The sequence below is a fragment of the Stegostoma tigrinum genome, chromosome 9 (assembly GCF_030684315.1).
Source record: "Stegostoma tigrinum isolate sSteTig4 chromosome 9, sSteTig4.hap1, whole genome shotgun sequence".
NCBI classification, from domain to species: Eukaryota; Metazoa; Chordata; class Chondrichthyes; order Orectolobiformes; family Stegostomatidae; genus Stegostoma; species Stegostoma tigrinum.
This window is the reverse complement of record NC_081362.1, coordinates 39,450,868-39,472,098: the sequence shown is the minus strand read 5'-3', so window position 1 is coordinate 39,472,098 and position 21,231 is coordinate 39,450,868. Positions and strand designations below refer to the sequence as shown.

The 21,231-nt window shown below is 44.3% G+C and overlaps 1 protein-coding gene across 1 annotated transcript in view; it reads left to right on the top strand.

Annotated features, from left to right (window-relative positions):
• The window catches only part of si:zfos-1056e6.1 (uncharacterized protein LOC107988029 homolog), a 130,814-nt gene extending 112,174 nt beyond the window's left edge, over positions 1-18,640 (top strand). The window contains exons 9-10 of the mRNA XM_048535618.2: positions 3,761-3,811; positions 15,603-18,640. Coding sequence (XP_048391575.1) covers positions 3,761-3,811; positions 15,603-15,656 — 105 coding nt within the window. The 3' untranslated portion in view covers positions 15,657-18,640. The remainder of the gene's footprint in view (positions 1-3,760; positions 3,812-15,602) is intronic.
• The last annotated feature ends 2,591 nt before the right edge of the window (positions 18,641-21,231 follow it).

The window sequence follows — 21,231 nt, the reverse complement described above, 5'->3', positions numbered from 1 at the left end:
GGGAACACATTTTCTGTGGAGGTCCAGCTGGCTGATCTTGTTACGAGAGGGAGAACTAGCCATTTAGATACAGAACTCGCTTGAAGGTAGAAGACAGAGGATGGGAAGGAGAGTTGCTTTTCAGACTGGAGGCCTGTGACCAGCAGTGTGCCACAAAGATCGGTGCTGGGTCCATTGCTTTTTGTCATTTATATGAATGATTTGGGTGTGAACACATGAACTATGGCTAGTAAGTTTGCAGATGACACCAAAATTAGAGGTGTAGTGGACAGTGAAGAAGGTTACTTCAGAGTACAACAGGATCTTGATCAGATAGGTCGATAGGCCAAAGAGTGACTGATGGAGTTTAATTTAAATAAATGTGAGGTACTGCATTTTAGAAAGGCAAATCGGGGCAGGACTTATACATTTAATGGTAAGGTCCTGGCGAGTGTTGCTGAATAAAGAGACTTGGAGTGTGCAGGTTCATAGTTCCTTGAAAGTGGAGTCACAGGCAGATAGGATAGTGAAGAAGGCATTTTGTATGCTTGCCTTTATTCATCAGTGCATTGAGTACAGGAGTTGGGCGATCATGTTACAGCTGTAGAAGACCTTGGTTGGGTCACTGATCCCCCACACCCCGCCCCTGCAATAACCGCCCTAAGAGAATCCCCCTCATCCTCATATACCACGCCACCAACCTCCGAATACAACGCTTCATTCTCCGACACTTCCGCCACCTACAATCCGACCCCACCACCCAAGACATTTTTCCATCCCCACCCTTGCCTGCCTTACGGAGAGACCACTCTCTCCGTGACTCCCTTGTCCGCTCCACACTCCCCTCCAAGCCCACCACACCTGACACCTTCCCCTGCCACCGCAGAAAGTGCTACACTTGCCCCCACACCTCCTCCCTCACCCCCATCCCAGGCCCCACAATGACTTTCCATATTAAGCAGATGTTGACCTGCACATCTGCCAATGTAGTGTACTGTATCCACTATACCCAGTGTGGCTTCCTCTACATTGGGGAAACCAAGCAGAGGCTTGGGGACTGCTTTGCAGAACACCTACGCTCGGTTCGCAATAAACAGCTGCACCTCCCAGTTGCGAACCATTTTAACTCCCCCTCCCATTCCTCAGACGACATGTCCATCATGGGCCTCTTGCAGTGCCACAATGATGCCACCCGAAGGTTGCAGGAACAGCAACTCATATTCCGCTTGGGAACCCTGCAACCCAATGGTATCAATGTGGACTTCACAAGCTTCAAAATCTCCCCCTCCCCCACTGCACCCCAAAACCAGCCCAGCTCGTCCCCTCCCCCAACTGCATCACAAAACCAGCCCAGCTTGTCCCTGCCTTCCTAACCTGTTCTTCCTCTCATCTATCCCCTCCTCCCACCTCAAGCCACACCTCCATTTCCCACCTACCAACCTCATCCCGCCTCCTTGACCTGTCTGTCCTCCCCGGACTGACCTATCCCCTCCCCACCTTCCCACCTATACTCTCCTCTCTACCTATCTTCTCTATCCATCTTCGGTCTGCCTCCACCCTCTCCCTATTTATTCCAGTTCCCTCTCTCCATCCCCGTCTCTGATGAAGGGTCTAGGCCCGAAACGTCAGCTTTTGTGCTCCTGAGATGCTGCTTGGCCTGCTGTGTTCATCCAGCTACATATGTTGGTTGGGTCACAATTGGAATACTATGTGCAGTTCTTGTCTTCCCGCTATTGGAAGGATGTTGTGAAACTTGAAATGATTCAAAACGGATTTACAAGGATGTTGCTAGGATTGGATCACTTGAGCTACAGGGAGAGGCTGACAAGGCTGGGATCAGAGATAATGGGAACTGCAGATGCTGGAGAATACGAGATAACAAAGTGTGGAGCTGGACATCAAGGCTGGGGCTGTGTTCCCTGGAGCATCAGAGGCTGAGAAGTGACCTTATAGAGGATTGTAAAATCATGAGGGACATGGATAGCATAAATAGACAAGGTCTTTTCCCCTGGGATGGGGAGTCCAAAACTTGAGGGCATAGGTTTAAGGTGAGAGGGGAAAGATTTAAAAGGGACCTAAGTGGTAACTTTCTCACACAGATGGTTGTGTGTGTATGGAATGAGCTGACAGACGAAGTGGTGGAGGCTGGTATAATTACAACAAAATTGCAATTAAAAGGCATCTGGATGCGTATACTAATATGAAGGGTTCAGAGAGATATGGTCCAAATGCTGGCAGATGGGACTAGACTAATGTAGGACATCTATTTGGCATGGAAAAGTTGGACCAATGTGTCTGTTTCTGTGTTGTTTATCTCTATGACTCTATGACTCTAATCACTATGTTTTCAATGCTACTGGGTCAACGTTTTGGCACTCGCTAACTAACAGCAGTGTGGGTGTACCTTCATCACACACACCACAATGGTTTGTCAAGGCACCTGACGTGAAACAATTGGTGAAGGACAATAAATGCTAACATTGACCACTTGTTGTAAATGAATTTTAAAAAATGGAACAAAGCTGCACGCTTGCTTTGTTTGCCTTTCAGCTTTTCTGAGAGCTGTACTTCAATGGCTTAACCTGAGCATCACTGCCAACTGTGAATAGTTTGTAAAATTTTCAACTTCTGTAGACAAAGAGGTTAGATAAGACTACTATTCACTGATGATTTATGTTATGTCATTGGGTTTTTGGATCAACCTGGCATTTGGTGATAACCACTAATCCATGCAAGCAAAAAAGCATACTAAACTGTCATAGCTTAAAATAACTAACCAGAAGGTTAAAAAAAACTGAATATGACAATTAAACCAAGATCAGTAGGTGAGACCAAGCTAAATGCCATAGATGGTCACTCACTGTACACACTCAAATCGTGATATCAATAGCCTTATTAGAATGGACAATATGGGAAGTGATGTGACTGCCATTTCATTCTGTTTGGAGCTAAAGAGAGCTTAAGTTAAAGGTAATGCATTGTGTTAAGTTCGTATGTCTTAACTACAGTTGATCTGATGATACTTTAGATTAGATTAGATTCCCTACAGTGTGGAAACAGGCCCTTCGGCCCAACAAGTCCACACTGCCCTTTGAAGCATCCCACCCAGACCCATCCCCCTATAACCCACACACACCTGAACTATGGGCAACTTAGCATGGCCAATCCACCTAGCCTGCACATCTTTGGACTGTGGGAGGAAACCGGAGCACCCGGAGGAAACCCACGCAGACACGGGGAGAATGTGCAAACTCCACACAGGCAGTCACCCGAGGGTGGAATCGAACCCAGGTCCCTGGTGCTGTGAGGCTGGAGTGCTAACCACTGAGTCACCGTGCCGCCGAACTTGTTGCCAAAATTAGTGTCAGAAATATTAAGCATGCATTGTCCAACATTAGTACTCCTCACCTTGATGAGAAAGATAAAAGTCTGAAATTAGATGAGGTACACAAATCAAAACAGCAACATTTTAAAAACAAAATCTATTCAAAATAAATAGTTTATAAATTTTCGGCAAAGGTGTTATATCATAAGAAACTGAATTGGCACTGCTAACATGCTAAGAAGGCTAATAAATATCATAAACTGCAGATAGCACAATTTCTTTTGTTGTTCTGTCCAATTTCTGTACATTTGATTGTTTGAAATTTTACACCTTTGAGGATTTCTGTTCTAAGGTAGGAATGTTGTGCATTCATGTTTTCGGGACTAATATGAAATTGGTCAAAAACTGTAAGTTCCTAATTCATTGATCTGTCCTGTCGTTTGTTCTTTCTCTTAGGAAATAGAGTTGTTGAATCAGAAACTGCAATTTTTAAATCAAAGAATGCAAGTAAGTATATCAATATCCTTTTTATTGTTACATATACTCCATTGTAGGAGTACAGTGAAAAAACTTTTACAATGTCTGCCTTCTTAAGGCGACATCTGAGGTACAAGTACCTAAGTACAATTCTTTGATACAGCAGAGGAATAGAAGTAGTTGCTTAATCAGAGTTAACAATAAGTTCAAATAGGAAAATATTGAGGGGTTGACATTAGAGTGTTCAAAGGTAAGTTCAGTATGGATTGACCCTCGCACCGGCCTTGGCCGCTGTCCTGAACTCGAGACAGTAGAAACTACAGATGCTGGAGAATCTCCGATAACAAGGTGTAGAGCTGGATGCACTCAGCAGGCCAAGCAGCATCAGAGGAGATGGGGTTGAGGGGGGAGGTCTAGGGGCAGGTGTAGCACTTCCTGCGGTTGCAGGGAAAAGTGCCGGGTGTGGTGGGACTGGAGGGGAGTGTGGAGCGGACAAGAGAGTCACAGAGAGAGTGGTCCCTCCGGAAATCAGATAGGGAAATTGTCTTTGGAGTGGGGTCGGATTGCAGATGGCGGAAGTGTCAGTGCTTGATGCCTCTTCCGTAGCTACCCTGGCCCTAAACCCCATGTCTTCCTCCGTTACATTGATTACTGTATCAACGCCACCTCATGCTCCCATGAGGAGCTCAAACAGCTCATCCACTTCACCAACACCTTCCACCCCAACCTCAAGTTCACCTGGACCATCTCTGATTCCTCCCTCCCCTTCCTGGACCTCTCTGTTTACATCTCTAGCAATCACCTAGAAACCGATATCCATTTCAAGCCCACCAACTCCCACAGCTGCCTAGAATACACCTCCTCCCACCCACCTTCCTGCAAAAATGCCATCCCCGATTCCCAATTCCTTTGCCTCTGCTGCATCTGCTTCCAAGATGAGACATTTCACTCCCGAACATCTCAGATGTCCTCGCTTTTTAAAGACGGCAACTTAACCCCCTCAGTGGTCAAGAACGCCCTTGACCGTGTCTCCTGCATTTCCTGCAACTCATCCCTCACACCCCGTCCCCACAATAACAACTAAAAAAGAATCCCCCTCGTCCTCACCAACCTCCAGATCCAACGCATTATCCTCCAACACTTCTGCCATCTGCAATCTGACTCCACCACCAAAGACATTTTTCCCTTCCCACTCCTATCTGATTTGCAGAGGGGCCACTCTCTCAGTGACTCCCTTGTCCGCTCCACCCTGCCCTCCATCCCCACCACGCCCGGCACTTTTCCCTGCAACTATAGGAAGTGCTGTACTTGACCCTACACCTCCCCCCTCATCCCCATCCCAGGCTCAAAGAAGGCATTCCACATCAAGCAGATGTTCGCCTGCACATCTGCTAATGTGGTATACTGCATCCACTGTACCAGATGTGGCCTCCTCTAAATCGGGAAAACCAAGCAGAGGCTTGGGAACCGCTTTGCGGAACACCTACACTTGGTTTGCAACAAACATTTACACCTCCTAGTCGCAAACCATTTCAACTCCCCGTCCCATTCCTTAGACAATATATCTATCCTGGGCCTCCTGCAGTGCCACAACGATGCCACCCAAAGGTTGCAGGAACAGTACCTCATATTTCGTTGGGGAACCCTGCAGCCCAATGGTATCGATGTGGATTTCACAAGCTTCAAAATCTCTCCTCCCCCAACTGCATCCCAAAACTAGCCCAGCATGTCCCTGCCTCCCTAACCTGTCCTTCCTCCCACCTATCCCCTCCCACCTTAGGCCCCACCCCCATCTCCTACCTACCAGCCTCATCCTGCCCCCTTGACCTGTCCGTCCTCCCTGGACTGACTATCCCCTCCCTAACTCCTCACCTACACTGGCTCCACCCCCGCCTCTTTGACATGTCTGTCTCCTCTCCACCAATACTCTCTTTCATCTATCTTGTATCCACCTCCCCCTCTCTCCCTATTTATTTCAGAATCCCCTTCCCCTCCCCCATTTCTGAAGAAGGGTCTAGGCCCGAAACATCAGCTTTCCTGCTCCTCTGATGTTGCTTAACCTGCTGTGTTCATCTAGCTCCACACCCTGTTATCACTGTCCTGGACTCGCTGCCTGTGTACTGCTCCAGGAGCTGCTTCCCATGTGCTGCTTTGGGACTTCTTCCCCGCACTGCTTTGGGCTCGCAGCTTATGAGCTGTTCCAGGGCTCACTGTTTGCAGTGTTCTGGGGCTGACAGGGCATGTTTGCAAGCCCCAGAACATGAGGCCACTCTGTTCGTGCTGCTTCCACTGTGGGACTTGGCCCCCAATTCGCTCCGATCTGTTGCGGGATTCGTCCCGTTCTCTCTGGTCCACTGCAGGACTTGGCCCGCTCACTCTGCAACTCCAATGTCTGGGGGTCGGAATTGGGGTGGAGAAAGGGGAAACCACAAGGGAGTGAGGAAGAAAAGGGGAAAAAAACGGTAAAGCGACTGGCAAACATCAGAGCTCTAACTGGAGCATCCTACTTTGCGGCCATCTTTGATATGTGATTCACCCACGAGGCAATATGTTCAAAATATGAGTGACACATGTTTACTGAGGAAGCAACTGCAACCACTGAAATGGATGTAGGGATTGTAGTACAGAAATAAACCATACCCATTCACTGTGTTACGGGCAGTACATAAAGCTGGTGCTGCCTATCCTTTAAATGATTGCTGCACGCCGTTCATTAGGCAAAGCATGGTGAGTAGTTAATACAAACTGAAGTCAACCATGCACTTTTTAAAGGAGGGTGTATGTATTGTAGCAGCAACAAATGCTCAGGAAAGTCAGCAGGTCTACCAATATTTGTGAAGGGAGAAACAGAGTTAATATTTCAAGACCAGGATAAATTCTTTGAAACCGAGGAAAGTGTAGATAAAGAAACTTAGACGGAAACTTAGCGACATGAGCTATCAAGAGATTTGTGACAGAAACAGTTGAGAAACCCAGTGAAGCCTATCGTAATGTCAGGAGCATCTTGCTCCATCCTTTCTATTGTGGACTAGTGGCGAGGTAAATCTTTAGCTGGGCAGCAGCAAGTTGACAGTTAAGAGGGCTTACAGCTTGTGGAAAGCCTTAATAATCGCCCAACTGTCCTAATTAATATTCAGCATTGTATCATATCAAATACTCCAAACAAGCAGGATGTTTAGAAATCTTAGCGTGGAAATCAGAATGGGTGCCTGCTGCCTCCAGCTGATCACTGGGTGCGACCAGCCTCAATGTTGCTGAGCACCAAACAGCATCTTGGGCTACAATACATGAGCATTGGCCACGTGAACCCCTTGATGACAGACATTGGCATTTGACATTTGGCATCTGCCTCAAATCTATCTTAGCATCTCTCTGACACACTGGCTGGATGCTCAGGAAACACAGACTGACATTGCACATCACACTGGCAACTAGCATTGAAAGGCTGCTGCAGGCACATTTAGTGCTCAGGGAAATGGACCCAGCTCACAGATTGGATGGGGCTAAATCTCAGCTCTGCTGATGCACTTAACACACTTAACAGCATGCTTACACCATCCATACCTTAGCGTAGTCACAAAACCTTGCCTTGCTGCTTGGCAGTTCTCAGTTAGGGGGCATATATCTTGCTGAAGAATTCCGAAGAAGATTCGTATTGGTCACAGAACATTACCTCAATTTCTCTGTGTACAGATGCTGCTGGTCTTGCTGAGTTTCTCCTGCACTTCCTGTTTTTGTTTCAGTTTTCCAGCATCTACATTATTTTGCGTTTATTTTAGTGTGTACATCCTGCTGTACAAGACTCCTACATTAAACTCATAGTTGCACCATGTACTAGCAGCTTGTGTTGCTAACTGATTTTATGTTCAGCAAGCAGACAAGCCTCAAAGTCTTAGGGGGGTTATCCTCATTGAAGTCCATGGATCTCCTGCAGTCAGGGGGTCCTGGTACTGGGAATCAGTGGTAGCTTCCAATACCAGCCCAGGAAGTTGACTGTGATCCAGTCAGCATGTTCTCAATCAGCGCAGCATGCCTCTGCTGTCTGGGGAGTGGGTTACAGTCAATCCTGTGGCTTCATAGTGGATAGTCAATGGTGAGGTAGGGCCAACATGATTGGGGAGATGGACATCCACTAGTCAGGGATCTGAGCATCGGTTGATCAGGACTTTTGATTGATTAGGTCAATTGAGGGGGTCAGTTTGAGGAAAGTTGGGTGAGGGTTAGAGGGTCCATTGCTGCTGGAAGGTGATGTGGGATCCTATTCTTCGGGATTGGGGTTGGCAAGCTAGGCCAAGAGGGGATGGTGTTTGTGATCGGGGAAATGGTACCTGCAAGGAGGAAGTAGGGTAAGGGGATAATGTGGGAAAGGGGATGCTCATCCATGCATGGTCAGGACTACCTTGGCTTCAAGTGGGATCATGTGCCAGGAGCTGGGGCTTGGGAGAGGATGGTGGGGGGGGGGGAGGTAATGGTTTAAGGCTCATGTCGTTGTTTTGGGTAGAGACCTGTGTAAAGGAAAAATCTCTGGGATCTGGATGTTGGGGTCTCACTAGCAATTAGATATGGAGGTTAAAAGCATTGTTCTCTAACAAATTAGGAGCACTGCTAGGCTTATGACTTCCTGTAGCAAGAACGTGCTGTCTTTTCTCAGGATGACAACATTCCTCTTCAACCCTTACCACCCTGCTAATGCCAGACTATTGACAATAGTTAGTTGTCCGAGTTTGCTGCGGCCCAGGCTGAGATGGTGCAGGGTGAAGCTGTTCCTAGGCCCAGGTTTCTCAAAGATGCCCTGCTAGGTCATCTGCAGTCTCCTTGGTAGAAGGTGAGCAGTCATCCACCATTCATGCTGTGGCCACTGAGGAAGCACCTTGTAAGAGCACAGATAAATAAAGGTACGTGGACAATAGGCAGTTAGGGAATGAACAAAGCATTATTTTTGTGCCTATCAAATCAAATGTAAACTTGAGACAACTATCTCAACAATCTAAACAATCTGAAATGTTACCTGTATCCATCTTATAGTTACTGTAAGATGTACTGACAATTGCTAGCATTTTCTGTTTTTATTTTAGATTTCCAACAATGGTAGTGCTTTGTTCATATACAATTGATTTTTCCTGCTCAAAAACAATTGTTGCTGACTCTCAAATCACAAAGTCTTGGGTAACTCTGTGTACTATTCATAGGTCGCAGCCATGGGTTAGTCAATAGTACCTTTGCCAATGAGTTAAAAGGTTTTGGTTTCAAACCTCATTTCAGAACCTGAGAAAAAAATGTAGGCTGATATCCTAGTGGAGTGAGGAGGGAGTTTTGGAGAATATACTTCTGAATCCTCTTTAAACCAGGTCCCCATTACTGTGACAACATCTGCCCTGCAGCTCATCAACCTCATTTACCATTCTTCATGTACCTAAATTAGAACTTAATTGTATCCCTTTTTAGGCGAACCCTACATGACACCTAATATAAATGCAAAGTACTACAGATGTTGGGGTTTGAAACAAAGTGTCAAAGAAATTCGACAGGGTGGGCAGCATCTGTGGAGAGAGAAACAAGGTTAGCTTTGTAATTCCAATGTTACTGTTCTTTGGAACTGAAGAGAGTTGGAAAGATAGTGGCCTTTATGCTGCTACAAGGGGCTAGGGAGAAGGATGGGGAGCAAATGGAACAGGGGAATCAATACCCCACTACAAAAGGCAAAAGGAGTTCTAATAGCAGTAGAGATGATATTTAGACGCAAAAGAGGAGTTGATGGAATGTGTAAATAGCAGAAAACAGGTCAGTTATGTTGAGAGTAAATCAACGCAAACAAATCACTGGTGGTGGTGAAGAAGGTGGGTGGGAAAAGCTGGTTGTTGGAAGGTAATCAAAACAGATGATGACGACAATGATATGAAGCTGTTGAACTCAACATTAAATCCTGAGGCTGTAAAATGCTTCAATAGAAAATGAGGCACTCTTCTTCGAGGTTGGGTTGAGCTTATCTGGAACACTGAAGGGTTTTCATTCAACTGATCAGAAATCCAAGCATTCTTTGTGTTATCATCCATTTGAACCCTGTCTTCGAATCTAGCTGTGAGTTGTGATGTTAATGTGTTTTGACAGGAAGGTTGAGCCAAGCCATCTTGGAATCAGTCACATCATGCCCGATCCAGTTAACAACAGGTCATGATAGACAAACCAGCAATATTACCTGTTTTGTGCACGTTTGGCTAATTCCAAATTGTGAAAGCAGCACTTTACCAATCACCTCTGATTGACAGTTTTACATTCATTAATGTGAATGAACTTGAAATATTCTGAAGATGGAAATGCAATTATCATTCAGATTTTAGTGCCTTAATTTACCCAAGAAAGGGTTCCTAATATTTCAATCATAAAATGAAGATGGTATGGTGTACAAAATTAGAAATTTCAGAAAAACATCAATTAAGACTTTTTGGCAACTTTTGTAGGTGTTCTGAGGAAGAGGGGATTCGTTAAATGGAAATAATTAATTTAGATCTAATTTTCAAAATACGATGCACATATCTTAAATGATGAATGCTAACTAAAAGATTGATTCTGTGTATGTGAGGTAATTAATGAGCTGACTTTCCTTTGAAACACTAGCCATTTGAAATAAATCACTGCTGTTTGGTCACTCTGACCTCAGGGGAAAACCAAAAGAGCATATTCACCATGACTTATGCCAAGTAATCGAAAGCAACAGCCGCAATAACAGCTGCTTTAATATAATACTTGTAATGTATAAAACATCCTGAAGTGCTTCACAGGAGTGTTTATGAGACAAACTTTGACACTAAATACTGAAGGAGATATTGGGGCAAATGACCATAAAATTCATCAAAAGGTTTTGAGGAGCGCCTTATAGAGGAATTAAACAGCAGAGGCATTGAGAAAGGGAGATTCTAAAGAGTTAGGGAGATTCTAAAGAGTTAGGCAGCTGAGAAGGACAAGCTGCTCACAGAACAAGGAAGTTGTGTGGGAGAAGTCTGGTTCTCAGCAAAATGCCTTATCCACATGTATTATTCAGGCAATATCCCTCATACCTCAGCCTAAGTTGGGAGCATTTTGTGCATTATCTCCATTTCTTTAAATACCAAAGGTGTGTTCATGGGATGCCGTTAGATTGGAATAGTTGATGAGTAGTAGTTAAATAATATAAAAAAATTAAATAATAATATTATTTTAAGTATTTCAATACAGTTAAAGTTATGCTAATTCTCCTTTCTTTCTTTGTATTTTAACTGCAGTGTATGAATAAAGTATGTTTGCTTAAAGCCTACTAGCTAGACCAAAAGTTACGGTCTATGTTACCTCCTTGAACCATTTTGAGGGGGTTTGGTCTGATTCGTAACATGTAACATGCACTGTGGAAAACATACTATTCTTGGGTTTGATAATGTTCATTGATAATGGCCTACCTCTGCTCCTATTTTCTATGTTTTTTCTATGTTTTTTGGAAATGCATTGGAGAGGGAGTTTACTAACTTAATACTTGGAATGAGTGGATTGTCTTTTGAGGGTAAGCTGGATTGGCTGGGTTTGTTTTCACCAGAGTTTAGAAGAACGAGAAGTGATTTGATTTAATAAATTGTATAAGGTCATGAATGGTCTTGGTAAAATGAATGTGGAGAGATATATTCCCTCATGGGCCAATCCAGAACTGGAGAGGACAATTTTAAAATTAGATGTTGCTATTTCAGGGTAGGGAGGGGAGGATTATTTCTTCAGAGGATTGCATGATTTTTGAATTCTTTGCCTGAAATGGCAATAGAGGTGGGCCTACCGAATAGTTTTAAGACAAGTTGGATGTTCAATAGGGGACAAGGGTTATCAGGAGGAGATGGCGATGTAGAAGTCAAAATGTTCAAATTTGATCAGGCTCAAGGAATGAAATAGTCAATTTATGCTCCTATTGTGTTTTTTCCTGTCCTCATATTTGAGCCAACATGTCAAACAAAGGGTGATTTCCAGAAGACAAGGGCTATTCTTTGACCATGTGATTCATAACTCTGATTCCCAAGTCAACCACTCGTGGCCAGTGGGCAGATAATGAATCTAATGTCGCCATGGGAAACGTTATCAACTAGACTGCAACAGTCAGATGTTGGTTTACTTCTGCTTGAGCTGCAATTAAAGCTGAGAGAATGACCATTAGATGCTGCATTATCATTGGGTTTGCAAGTGTACTGGTGGAGATGGACACCACTTCCATGCCAGGAAAGATGGGTTCCACACTAAGCATTGTACTAAATTAGAGTTCAATCATCCATGTCACTTGACGGTGACTCCAGGGTTCCTGACATACTTGTCAATAATCCCAGCCATGTCAATGAGTGTGGCCATCAGCATTTGCCATCGCGTTCAAAGCTGTAAATCAGTGCTGTGCAACAAAACTGAAATGTGACTTTGTCAACCAGGAGCTGACGCTAGTTCACTCCTTTCCCCTGACCTGACTGCAAGCAGTTTGTACCTGGTGCCATTGCTACCTACCAGTTTGTCTCAGTGCTACCTCCTGAAGATCACTCAGTGCCTGTAGCTAAGTTGCTGGCTGTGAGTGTGAGATGAGCCACATGTTTCCTTATCATTAGATTCTTGCTCCATTTGGACATCACACTTGGCACCACCACCTGACTAGTTCTTGAATATCTGAAAGCAGAAAGCCAGACTACCAAGGTGATGAGAGAAGCAAGGAAAAAGCAATTGTATGTGCAGCTTGTAAATCAGAAGTAGATTACTTGATGTCATGGTTGCTGTCAAAGACTCTCAATTTTGGTTGTGCCACACTAATTATTGTTGTGTCTTTGTCTCCATGGAGGTAGGGATGTGCAACTGTGCTTGTAACTGACCTGTTTGGTGTTGCTGTCTGCTTTCATGGGCCATCTTGTGCTGAAAAAGAGAGGGAAGTGAGTCAGCAAGAATGGTGTACTTATCTAATTGCTTACATCGAATATGGTTGAATGGTTGCCAGTATGTGCAACCTATGAGATGTCGGTGTGAGACTTTTAGGAGAGTTAAATACATCAGGGTGAGGCAAGGATATGACTGTTAAGGATGAGACTTGATGATTATAGAATTTTGATGGTTCTGTAAAATTGGATGTCTGAGTATAGTAGGAAGTTAGTAAGGGGTAGTGTACTGAGATGAGACTATTTGTTCCTTTGAAGAGTATGTGCGGATACATTCACTCCCTGCAATGTGGCAAGATCCTAGGGGCTAGGCCAGAGTTTCCCAAAGTGTGCGTGTGGGTCGTAAGCTGAAATTTTGGGATCATGATCTTCAAAACAGCAATGGAGTTCTGATGAATTATAACAATGGTGTCCTGTGCTAACAGACAGACAGGCCCTCACTTACACATGACATCCCCTATTGTTCAGATAGGTCTCCTTCATTTCCCCTCAGAATTCTCACTTCGGTGCCATGACTACTTTCATGACTGAAGATGGAGTCAGTGTTAAAAAATACTTTGAAATGCACTGGGCTAGATTGCTTGAATTACCCAAAATGTTTACTTGCTCCAGTTGCCTTTTTGGCCTCTGTCTCGCAGGGCCCTATTGAGATGTATATCCATGCAGTAGTTTGGGCAATAAGACTGCTGCTACTACAAACATTTAACTTCACGCTAGATCAGAAAGAATGGGACACATTAATGGCTCATAATGATCCCTGAATCTGTTTTCAGGCTTCAGACGTTATTTCCTCCCTTATTTCTTTGGTTTTGCTCATTTCTGTTCAATTCAGTTACCCTGACACAAACCCTTGGACCTAATTCCCAACTTAATTGCACAAACAATGTGTATACCTGGTATGTGAGGAGAAGAAAAGATCCATCAGAAAATGCATACTAGCTAGAACAAAAAAGTTTCACTATTAATAAGTAACAGCGGAAAGCACTACCAGCATTCAGGCAACATAGTGGAGAGAGAAAAGAAATGTTTCAGGTCAATGACTTTCCTCAGGATCTGTGGAATAGGAATGGAGACAACAGGCAATTAGACAGGGAGGAACATGAGAACATAAGAACAGAAGAACGAGGAGCAGGAGTAGGCCATCTGGCCCCTCAAGCCTTCCCTGCTGTTTCATAAGATCATGGCTGATCTTTTTGAGGCTCAGCTCCACTTACCCGCCCACTCACCATAACCCTTATCTCCTTTACTGTTCAAAAATTTATCTAGCCTTGCCTTAAAAATATTCAGTAAAGTAGCTTCAGCCACTTTACTGGGCAGGGAATTCCACAGATTCACAACCCTTTGGATGAAGAAGTTCCTCCTGACCTCAGTCCTTTATCTGCTTCCCTTTATTTTGAGGCTATGCCCCCTAGTCCTAGTTTCACCTGCTAGTGGAAACAACCTCCCTGCCTCCCCCTTATCTATTCCCTTCATAATCTTATATGTTTCTATAAGATCTCCCCTCATTCTTCTGAATTCCAATGAGTATAATCCCAGTCTACTCAGTCTCTCCTCATAATCCAACCCTCTCAACTCTGGAATCAACAGAGTGAATCTCCTCCGTACCCCTCCAGTGCCAGTATATCCCTTCTCAAGTAAGGAGACCAAAACTAAACACAGTACTCCAGGTGCGGCCTCACCAGGACCCTATACAGCTGCAGCATAGCCTCCCTGTTTTTAAATTCCATCCCTCTAGCAATGACAGACAAAATTCCATTTGCCGTTTAATCACTGCACCTGCAATCCCACCTTCAGTGATTCATGCACAAGGACACCCAGGTCCCTCTGCACAGCAGCTTGCTGCATTTTTTTAACCATTTAAAACATAGTCCATTTTGCTGTTATTCCTACCAAAATGGATGACCTCACATTTATCAGCATTGTACTCCTTCTGCCAGACCTTTGCCCACTTACTTAGACTATTTATATTCCTTTGTAGACTTTCAGTGTCTTCTGCACACTTTGCTCTACCACTCATCTTCGTGTCATCCACAAATTTTGACACAATTTAGTCCCCAACTCCAAATCATCCATGTAAATTGTAAATATTTGATGAAAGCTGGCAATTGGGGAGCGTAGGGTATTGGGAGAGTGAAGAAACCAGGAGGAGGAAGGAGGTCATGACTTGCTTTGGAACAAGTGAATACACACAGACTGGGGAGAGGAGAGACTGGAGGTAAGCACTTTGCTGAGAGGAAGGCTTGTAATGAAGCACATTATTTAGATTTAGATTCCCTACAGTGTGGAAACAGGCCCTTCGACCCAACAAGTTCACACCGCCCTTTGGAGCATCCCACCCAGACCCATCCCCCTATAACCCACACACCCCTGAACACTGCGGGCAATTTAGCATGGCCGATCCACCTAGCCTGCACATCTTTGGACTGTGGGAGGAAACCGGAGCACCCGGAGGAAACCCACGCAGACACGGGGAGAATGTGCAAACTCCACACAGACAGTCACCCGAGGCTGGAATCGAACCCGGGTCTCTGGTGCTGTGAGGCTGCAGTGCTAACCACTGAGCCACCGTGCTGCCCAACTTATGAAGCCTGATCTAGGGGAGGGGGGTGTTCTTCTGCAATCACATTTTTGTGAACTGAAGAATGTCCATGATCAGCATCAGAAAAACATTCTAAATTTATAGAATAAGTTGCATTGAAGACTGAGGAACAAATGTTGCTGTTTGAAAGCAATGCTAGCATTCAGCTTTCTAAGATTTTATAAAAACATAACATTTCCTTTTAATATGTAAATCTGTGGAAGGGCTTATGTTCATAATGTTCTATTTTGTTATTTCATCTCAAGGTATTTTACTGATATCATATAAGATAGAGAGATTTTTAACTCTCTTTCTTTCTGTCTAGATTGCAGATTCCACCGTTTGGAAAGGCATGTTTAAACGACCACCACTATGGTGAATTCAGTGACTAGATACAGACATCTGTCAATCTTGTATTTAACTGAAACTTCCAGAATAATTGCTGAAGCCCTATGTAAAAGATTTACTTATCAAAGTAGAATTGCATAAATAAGAGTTTCTTCATTGCATTCAAAAATGTCTTGATGCCATTCTCAAGAGAAGGAGCTTACCTTGTTATAGGTAAAGATGAGATTTGAAATGCTGTCTCATATATATTTATGCTGAACAATATAAACAAGGTAAAGATAAATTACTGTAAATAAAAAGCTTGATACAGGAATTGTTTATGTGTTATGTCCTGGCTCAACATATTATTCTTTTTCTTTTATGGAGCCCTCTGCTTGAAGGCAGATCTGACCCACAGTGACACAACCTCTTTTGCAGGCAGGACTTAAATTTAACCCAACTAAAAGGCCAATGCTGTTGGCACTAATCTGATCCACACCAGTCATCCTAACTAACTGAACCACCCAAATAATCCATGTTGCTGTGACAATAAACAATTCCACAAGCCTACATTCATGTGCAGTGAAGCAATATAATGGTGGAGGTTCCAATTTCTTTCTCATCACAGAATGGAAACAGACCCGTTGGTCAAACTCATCCACGCTGACCAGATATTCTAAACTAATCTAGTCCCATTTGCCAGCATTTGGTCCATATCCGTGTAAACCCTTCTTATTCATGTACCCATCCAGATGTCATTTAAATGTCATAATTGTACCAGCCTCCACCATTTCCTCTGGCAGCTCATTCCATGCACACACCACCATCTGCATGAAAAAGTTGCTGTTCCAGTCCATTTAGATCTTTGCCTCTCACCTTAAACCTATGACCTTGAGTTTTGGACTCCCCTACCCTGGGAGAAAGATCTTGGCTACTCACCCTATCCTTGCCCCTCATGATTTTATAAACCTTTATGGGATGAACCCTTAGCCTCTGATGCTTCAGGGAAAATAGCCCCAGCCTGTTTAGCCTCTCCTGAAAGCTCAAGCCCTCCAACCCTGGCAACATCCTTGTATATCTTTTCTGAACCCTTTCAAGTTTAATAGGGAGACCAGGATTGAATGCAGTATTCCAAAAAAAGCCTAATCTATATCCTGTACAGCTGCAACATGATTTCCCAAAAATTCCTATACTCAATGCACTGATAAATGAAGGCAAATATGCCAAATGCCTTCTTTACCACCCCAACTACTGGGAATTCCACTTTCTTGCACCTGCACCTCTAGGTCTCTGCTCAGCAACACTCCCAGGACGCTACCATTAAGTGTATAATTCCTGGCCTGGTATTCCCTACCAAGATGCAGCACCTCACATTTATCTAAATTAAACTCCCTCTATCATTGTCTGACCAATTTGCCCATCTGATCAAGGTCCTGTTTTACTTAGAGATAGCCTTCTTCATGTCCACTTTTAGTGTTATCTGTGAACTTACTAATCATACCTCTTATTTTCACATCTAAATCATTTATATAAATGACAAAAAGCACTGGACCCAGCACCAATCCTTGCAGCACATTGCTGGTCACAGGCTTCCAGTGCGAAAAACAACCTTGCACAACCACCTTTTGCCTCCTGTTGTCAAGCAATTTTTTTGTCCAAATGCTTAGTTTTCCCTGGATTCCATGTAATCTAACCTCGCTAACCATTCTGCCATGCAGAAACTTGTCAAGCAACTTGCAAAGTCCATATAGACAGCTTTCACTGCTTTGCTTTCATCAACTTCTTCTGTCACCTCTTAGAGTCATAGCGTAATACAGCACCAAAACAATCCCTTTGGTCCAAACAGGCCAGGATGAGCATAATCCCAAGCTAAACCAGTCCCACTTGCCTGGTCCTGGCCCATATCCCTCCAAACCTTTCCTAGTCAAGTATCTGTCCAAATGTCTTTTAAACATTGTTATTGTACCTGCATCCACCAATTTCTCAGAAAGTTCATTTCATATGCAAGGCACCCTCTGTGTAAAATATTTGCCTCTTCTGTCTTTTTAAAATCTCTGTCCTCAAACCTTAAAAATGTGGCCCCTAGTCTTGATATTCTCCAACCTAGGGAAAAGACAACTACCATCAACCCTGTCCATGCCCCTCTTTATTTTATACACTTCTATCAGGTTGCCGCTCAACCTCCTACGCTCTAGTGAATAAGGACCCAGCCTATTCAGCCTTTCTTTATAACTCAAACTTTCCAAACCTGGCAACATCGTGGTAAATCTCTTCTGAAGTCCCTCCGGCTTGATAATACCCTTCCTATAAGTGGGCGACCAGAACTGGACGCAGTATTCCAGAAGAGGCCTCACAAATATCCTGTACAACCTCAATATAACTTCCAACTCCTATACTCAAAGGACTGGGCAGTGAAGGTAAGTGTGCCAAACACCTTCCTAATCACCCTGAATTATGCACCTGCACCCTTGGACCCCTGCATTCCACTACACAACCCAAGGCTCTACCATTAATTGTATAAGCCCCAGCCTTGTTTGTTGAATCAAAATGCAATACCTTGCATTTATCCAGATTGAACTCTGCCATTTTTCAGCCCATTGACGCTTGTTGAAGATCCCTTTGTAATCTTAGAAAGCCTTCTTCACTGTTTACTTTGCCACAAATTTTGGTGTTGTCCGCAAACTTACTATCCATGTCTTCTATATTCTCATCCAAATCATTTAATATAAATAGCAAACTAAAGAGAAGTCAGATATGATCCCTGTGGAACACTGCTGGTCACAGGCCTTCAGTCTGAAAGGCAACCCTCCACCATTACTCTGTGTCTCCTGCCATTAAGCCAATTGTATATCCAATAGGCAAGGTCTCCCTGTATCCCAAGTGACCTAACTTTACTAATTAGTCTACTGTGTGGAACCTTGTCAAAGGTTTTCGTAAAATCCAAATAAACAACATTTACTGCTCTGCCATCATCAATCTTTTTGGTAAAAACCAAAAGAACTGTGGATGCTGTAAATCAGGAGCAAAAACAAAGTGGCTGGAAAAGCTCAGCAGGTCTGGCAGCATCTGCGGAGGAAAAAACAGAGTTAATGTTTCGGGTCCGGTGACTGGGTCTGAGGAAGGGTCACCGGACCCGAAAAGTTAACTCTGTTTTCTCCTCCAAAGATGCTGCCAGATCTGCTGAGCTTTTCCAACCACTTTGTTTTTGTTCCAATCTTTTTGGTAACTTCCTCAAAAAAACTTCATCAAGTTTGTGAGACACGGTTTTCCTCACACAAAACCATGCTGACTGTTCTGAAAAAAAATTTGCCTCTCTAAATGCCATAAACCCTGTCTTTTATAATCACCTCCAACAATTTAGTTACAACTGAAGTCAGACTCAGGATGATGCGTTGTATCCAGAGGTTGGTGGGGTGGTGTTCCATCCCCTATTCCCAATTCCTCCACCTCTGCCGCATCTGCTCCCACGATAAGACATTCCACTCCCGCACATCCCAGATGTCCAAGTTCTTCAAGGACCGCAATTTTCCCCCCACAGTGATCGAGAACGCCCTTGACCACGTCTCCCGCATTTCCCGCAACACATCCCTCACACCCCACCTCAGCCACAACCGCCCAAAGAGGATCCCCCTCGTTCTCACACACCACCCCACCAACCTCCGGATACAACGCATCATCCTCCGACACTTCCGCCATCTACAATCCGACCCCACCACCCAAGACATTTTTCCATCCCCACCCCTATCTGCTTTCCGGAGAGACCACTCTCTCCGTGACTCCCTTGTTCGCTCCACACTGCCCTCCAACCCCACCACACCCGGCATCTTCCCCTGCAATCGCAGGAAATGCTACGCTTGCCCCCACACCTCCTCCCTCACCCCTACCCCAGGCCCCAAGATGACATTCCACATTAAGCAGAGGTTCACCTGCACATCTGCCAATGTGGTATACTGCATCCACTGTACCCGGTGTGGCTTCCTCTACATTGGGGAAACCAAGCGGAGGCTTGGAGACCACTTTGCAGAACACCTCCGCTCAGTTCGCAACAAACAACTGCACCTCCCAGTCGCAAACCATTTCCACTCCCCCTCCCATTCTTTAGATGACATGTCCATCATGGGCCTCCTGCAGTCCCATAATGATGCCACCCGTAGGTTGCAGGAACAGGAACTCATATTCCGCCTGGGAACCCTGCAGCCATATGGTATCAATGTGGACTTCACCAGTTTCAAAATCTCCCCTTCCCCTACTGCATCCCTAAACCAGCCCAGTTCGTCCCCTCCCCCCACTGCACCACACAACCAGCCCAGCTCTTCCCCTCCACCCACTGCATCCCAAAACCAGTCCAACCTGTCTCTGCCTCCCTAACCTGTTCTTCCTCTCACCCATCCCTCCCTCCCACCCCAAGCCGCGCCTCCATCTACCTACTAACCTCATCCCACCTCCTTGACCTGTCCGTCTTCCCTGGACTGACCTATCCTCTCCCTACCTCCCCACCTATACTCTCTCCACCTATCTTCTCTCAATCTTCGGTCCGCCTCCCCCTCTCTCCCTATTTATTCCAGTTCCCTCACCCCATCCCCCTCTCTGATGAAGGGCCTAGGCCCGAAACGTCAGCTTTTGTGCTCCTGAGATGCTGCTTGGCCTGCTGTGTTCATCCAGCCTCACATTTTATTATCTCAGACTCACAGTTCTTTGGTTACCCATTTTCTCCTTAGAACATTTCTGAAATAAAGATACAACAATAACCACCCTCCAGTCGTCATACGCCTTGCTCATGGTTATATATGATGCAGACATTTCTGCAAGGGGTCTCCTGATTTCTTCCCTTACTGCCCACAACGTTCTGAGATACATTAGATCAGGTCCCAGAGATTTATCCACCTTTATAATCTCTAAGACCTCCTAAACTTACTCCTCTGTAATGTGAGCTGGTTTTAAAACATCAACGTTTATTTCTCTGCATTCTCTAGACTCCATGTCTTTCTCCACAGTAAAAACTGAAGCAAAGTGAAATATTCACTTAGTAACTCTCCCATCTCCTGGGGTTCAACACAAAGACAATGTCCTTGATGTTTGAGAGGCCTTACCTTCTCACCAGTTACGCTATTGTTCTTGAGGTAGAACCTCTTTGGATTATCCTTGATCATATCTGCCACTGCTATCTCATATCTCCTCTTTGCCTTCCTGATTTCTCTTTTAAGAATGTCCCTACACTCTTCATATTAATTAAGAAATTCAATTGAACAAAGTTGTCTATGTCTAAAATAAGATTCTCTTTTATTCATGACTAGAACCTCAACATGTTTATTCATCCATTGTTCCTTAAGCTTGCCAGCTTTACCCTTCACTCCAACAAAATGCCTCAGAACTCTTGTCATCACACTCTTGAATACCTCCCACTTCTTAGAGGTCCTTTTACCTGAAAACAGTCTACTCCAATCAACTTTTGAAAGTTCCTGTCTCATATCATTAAAATTTACCTTATTTCACTTAAAAACTTTAACTTTAATGGAAGGCTTATCCTTTCTCACAACCGTTTTGAAGCTAATAGAATTATGATCACTGTACTCGAAGTGAGCCACCCCCCACCTTTTACTTCAGTCACCTGCCCTGCCTTATTGCCC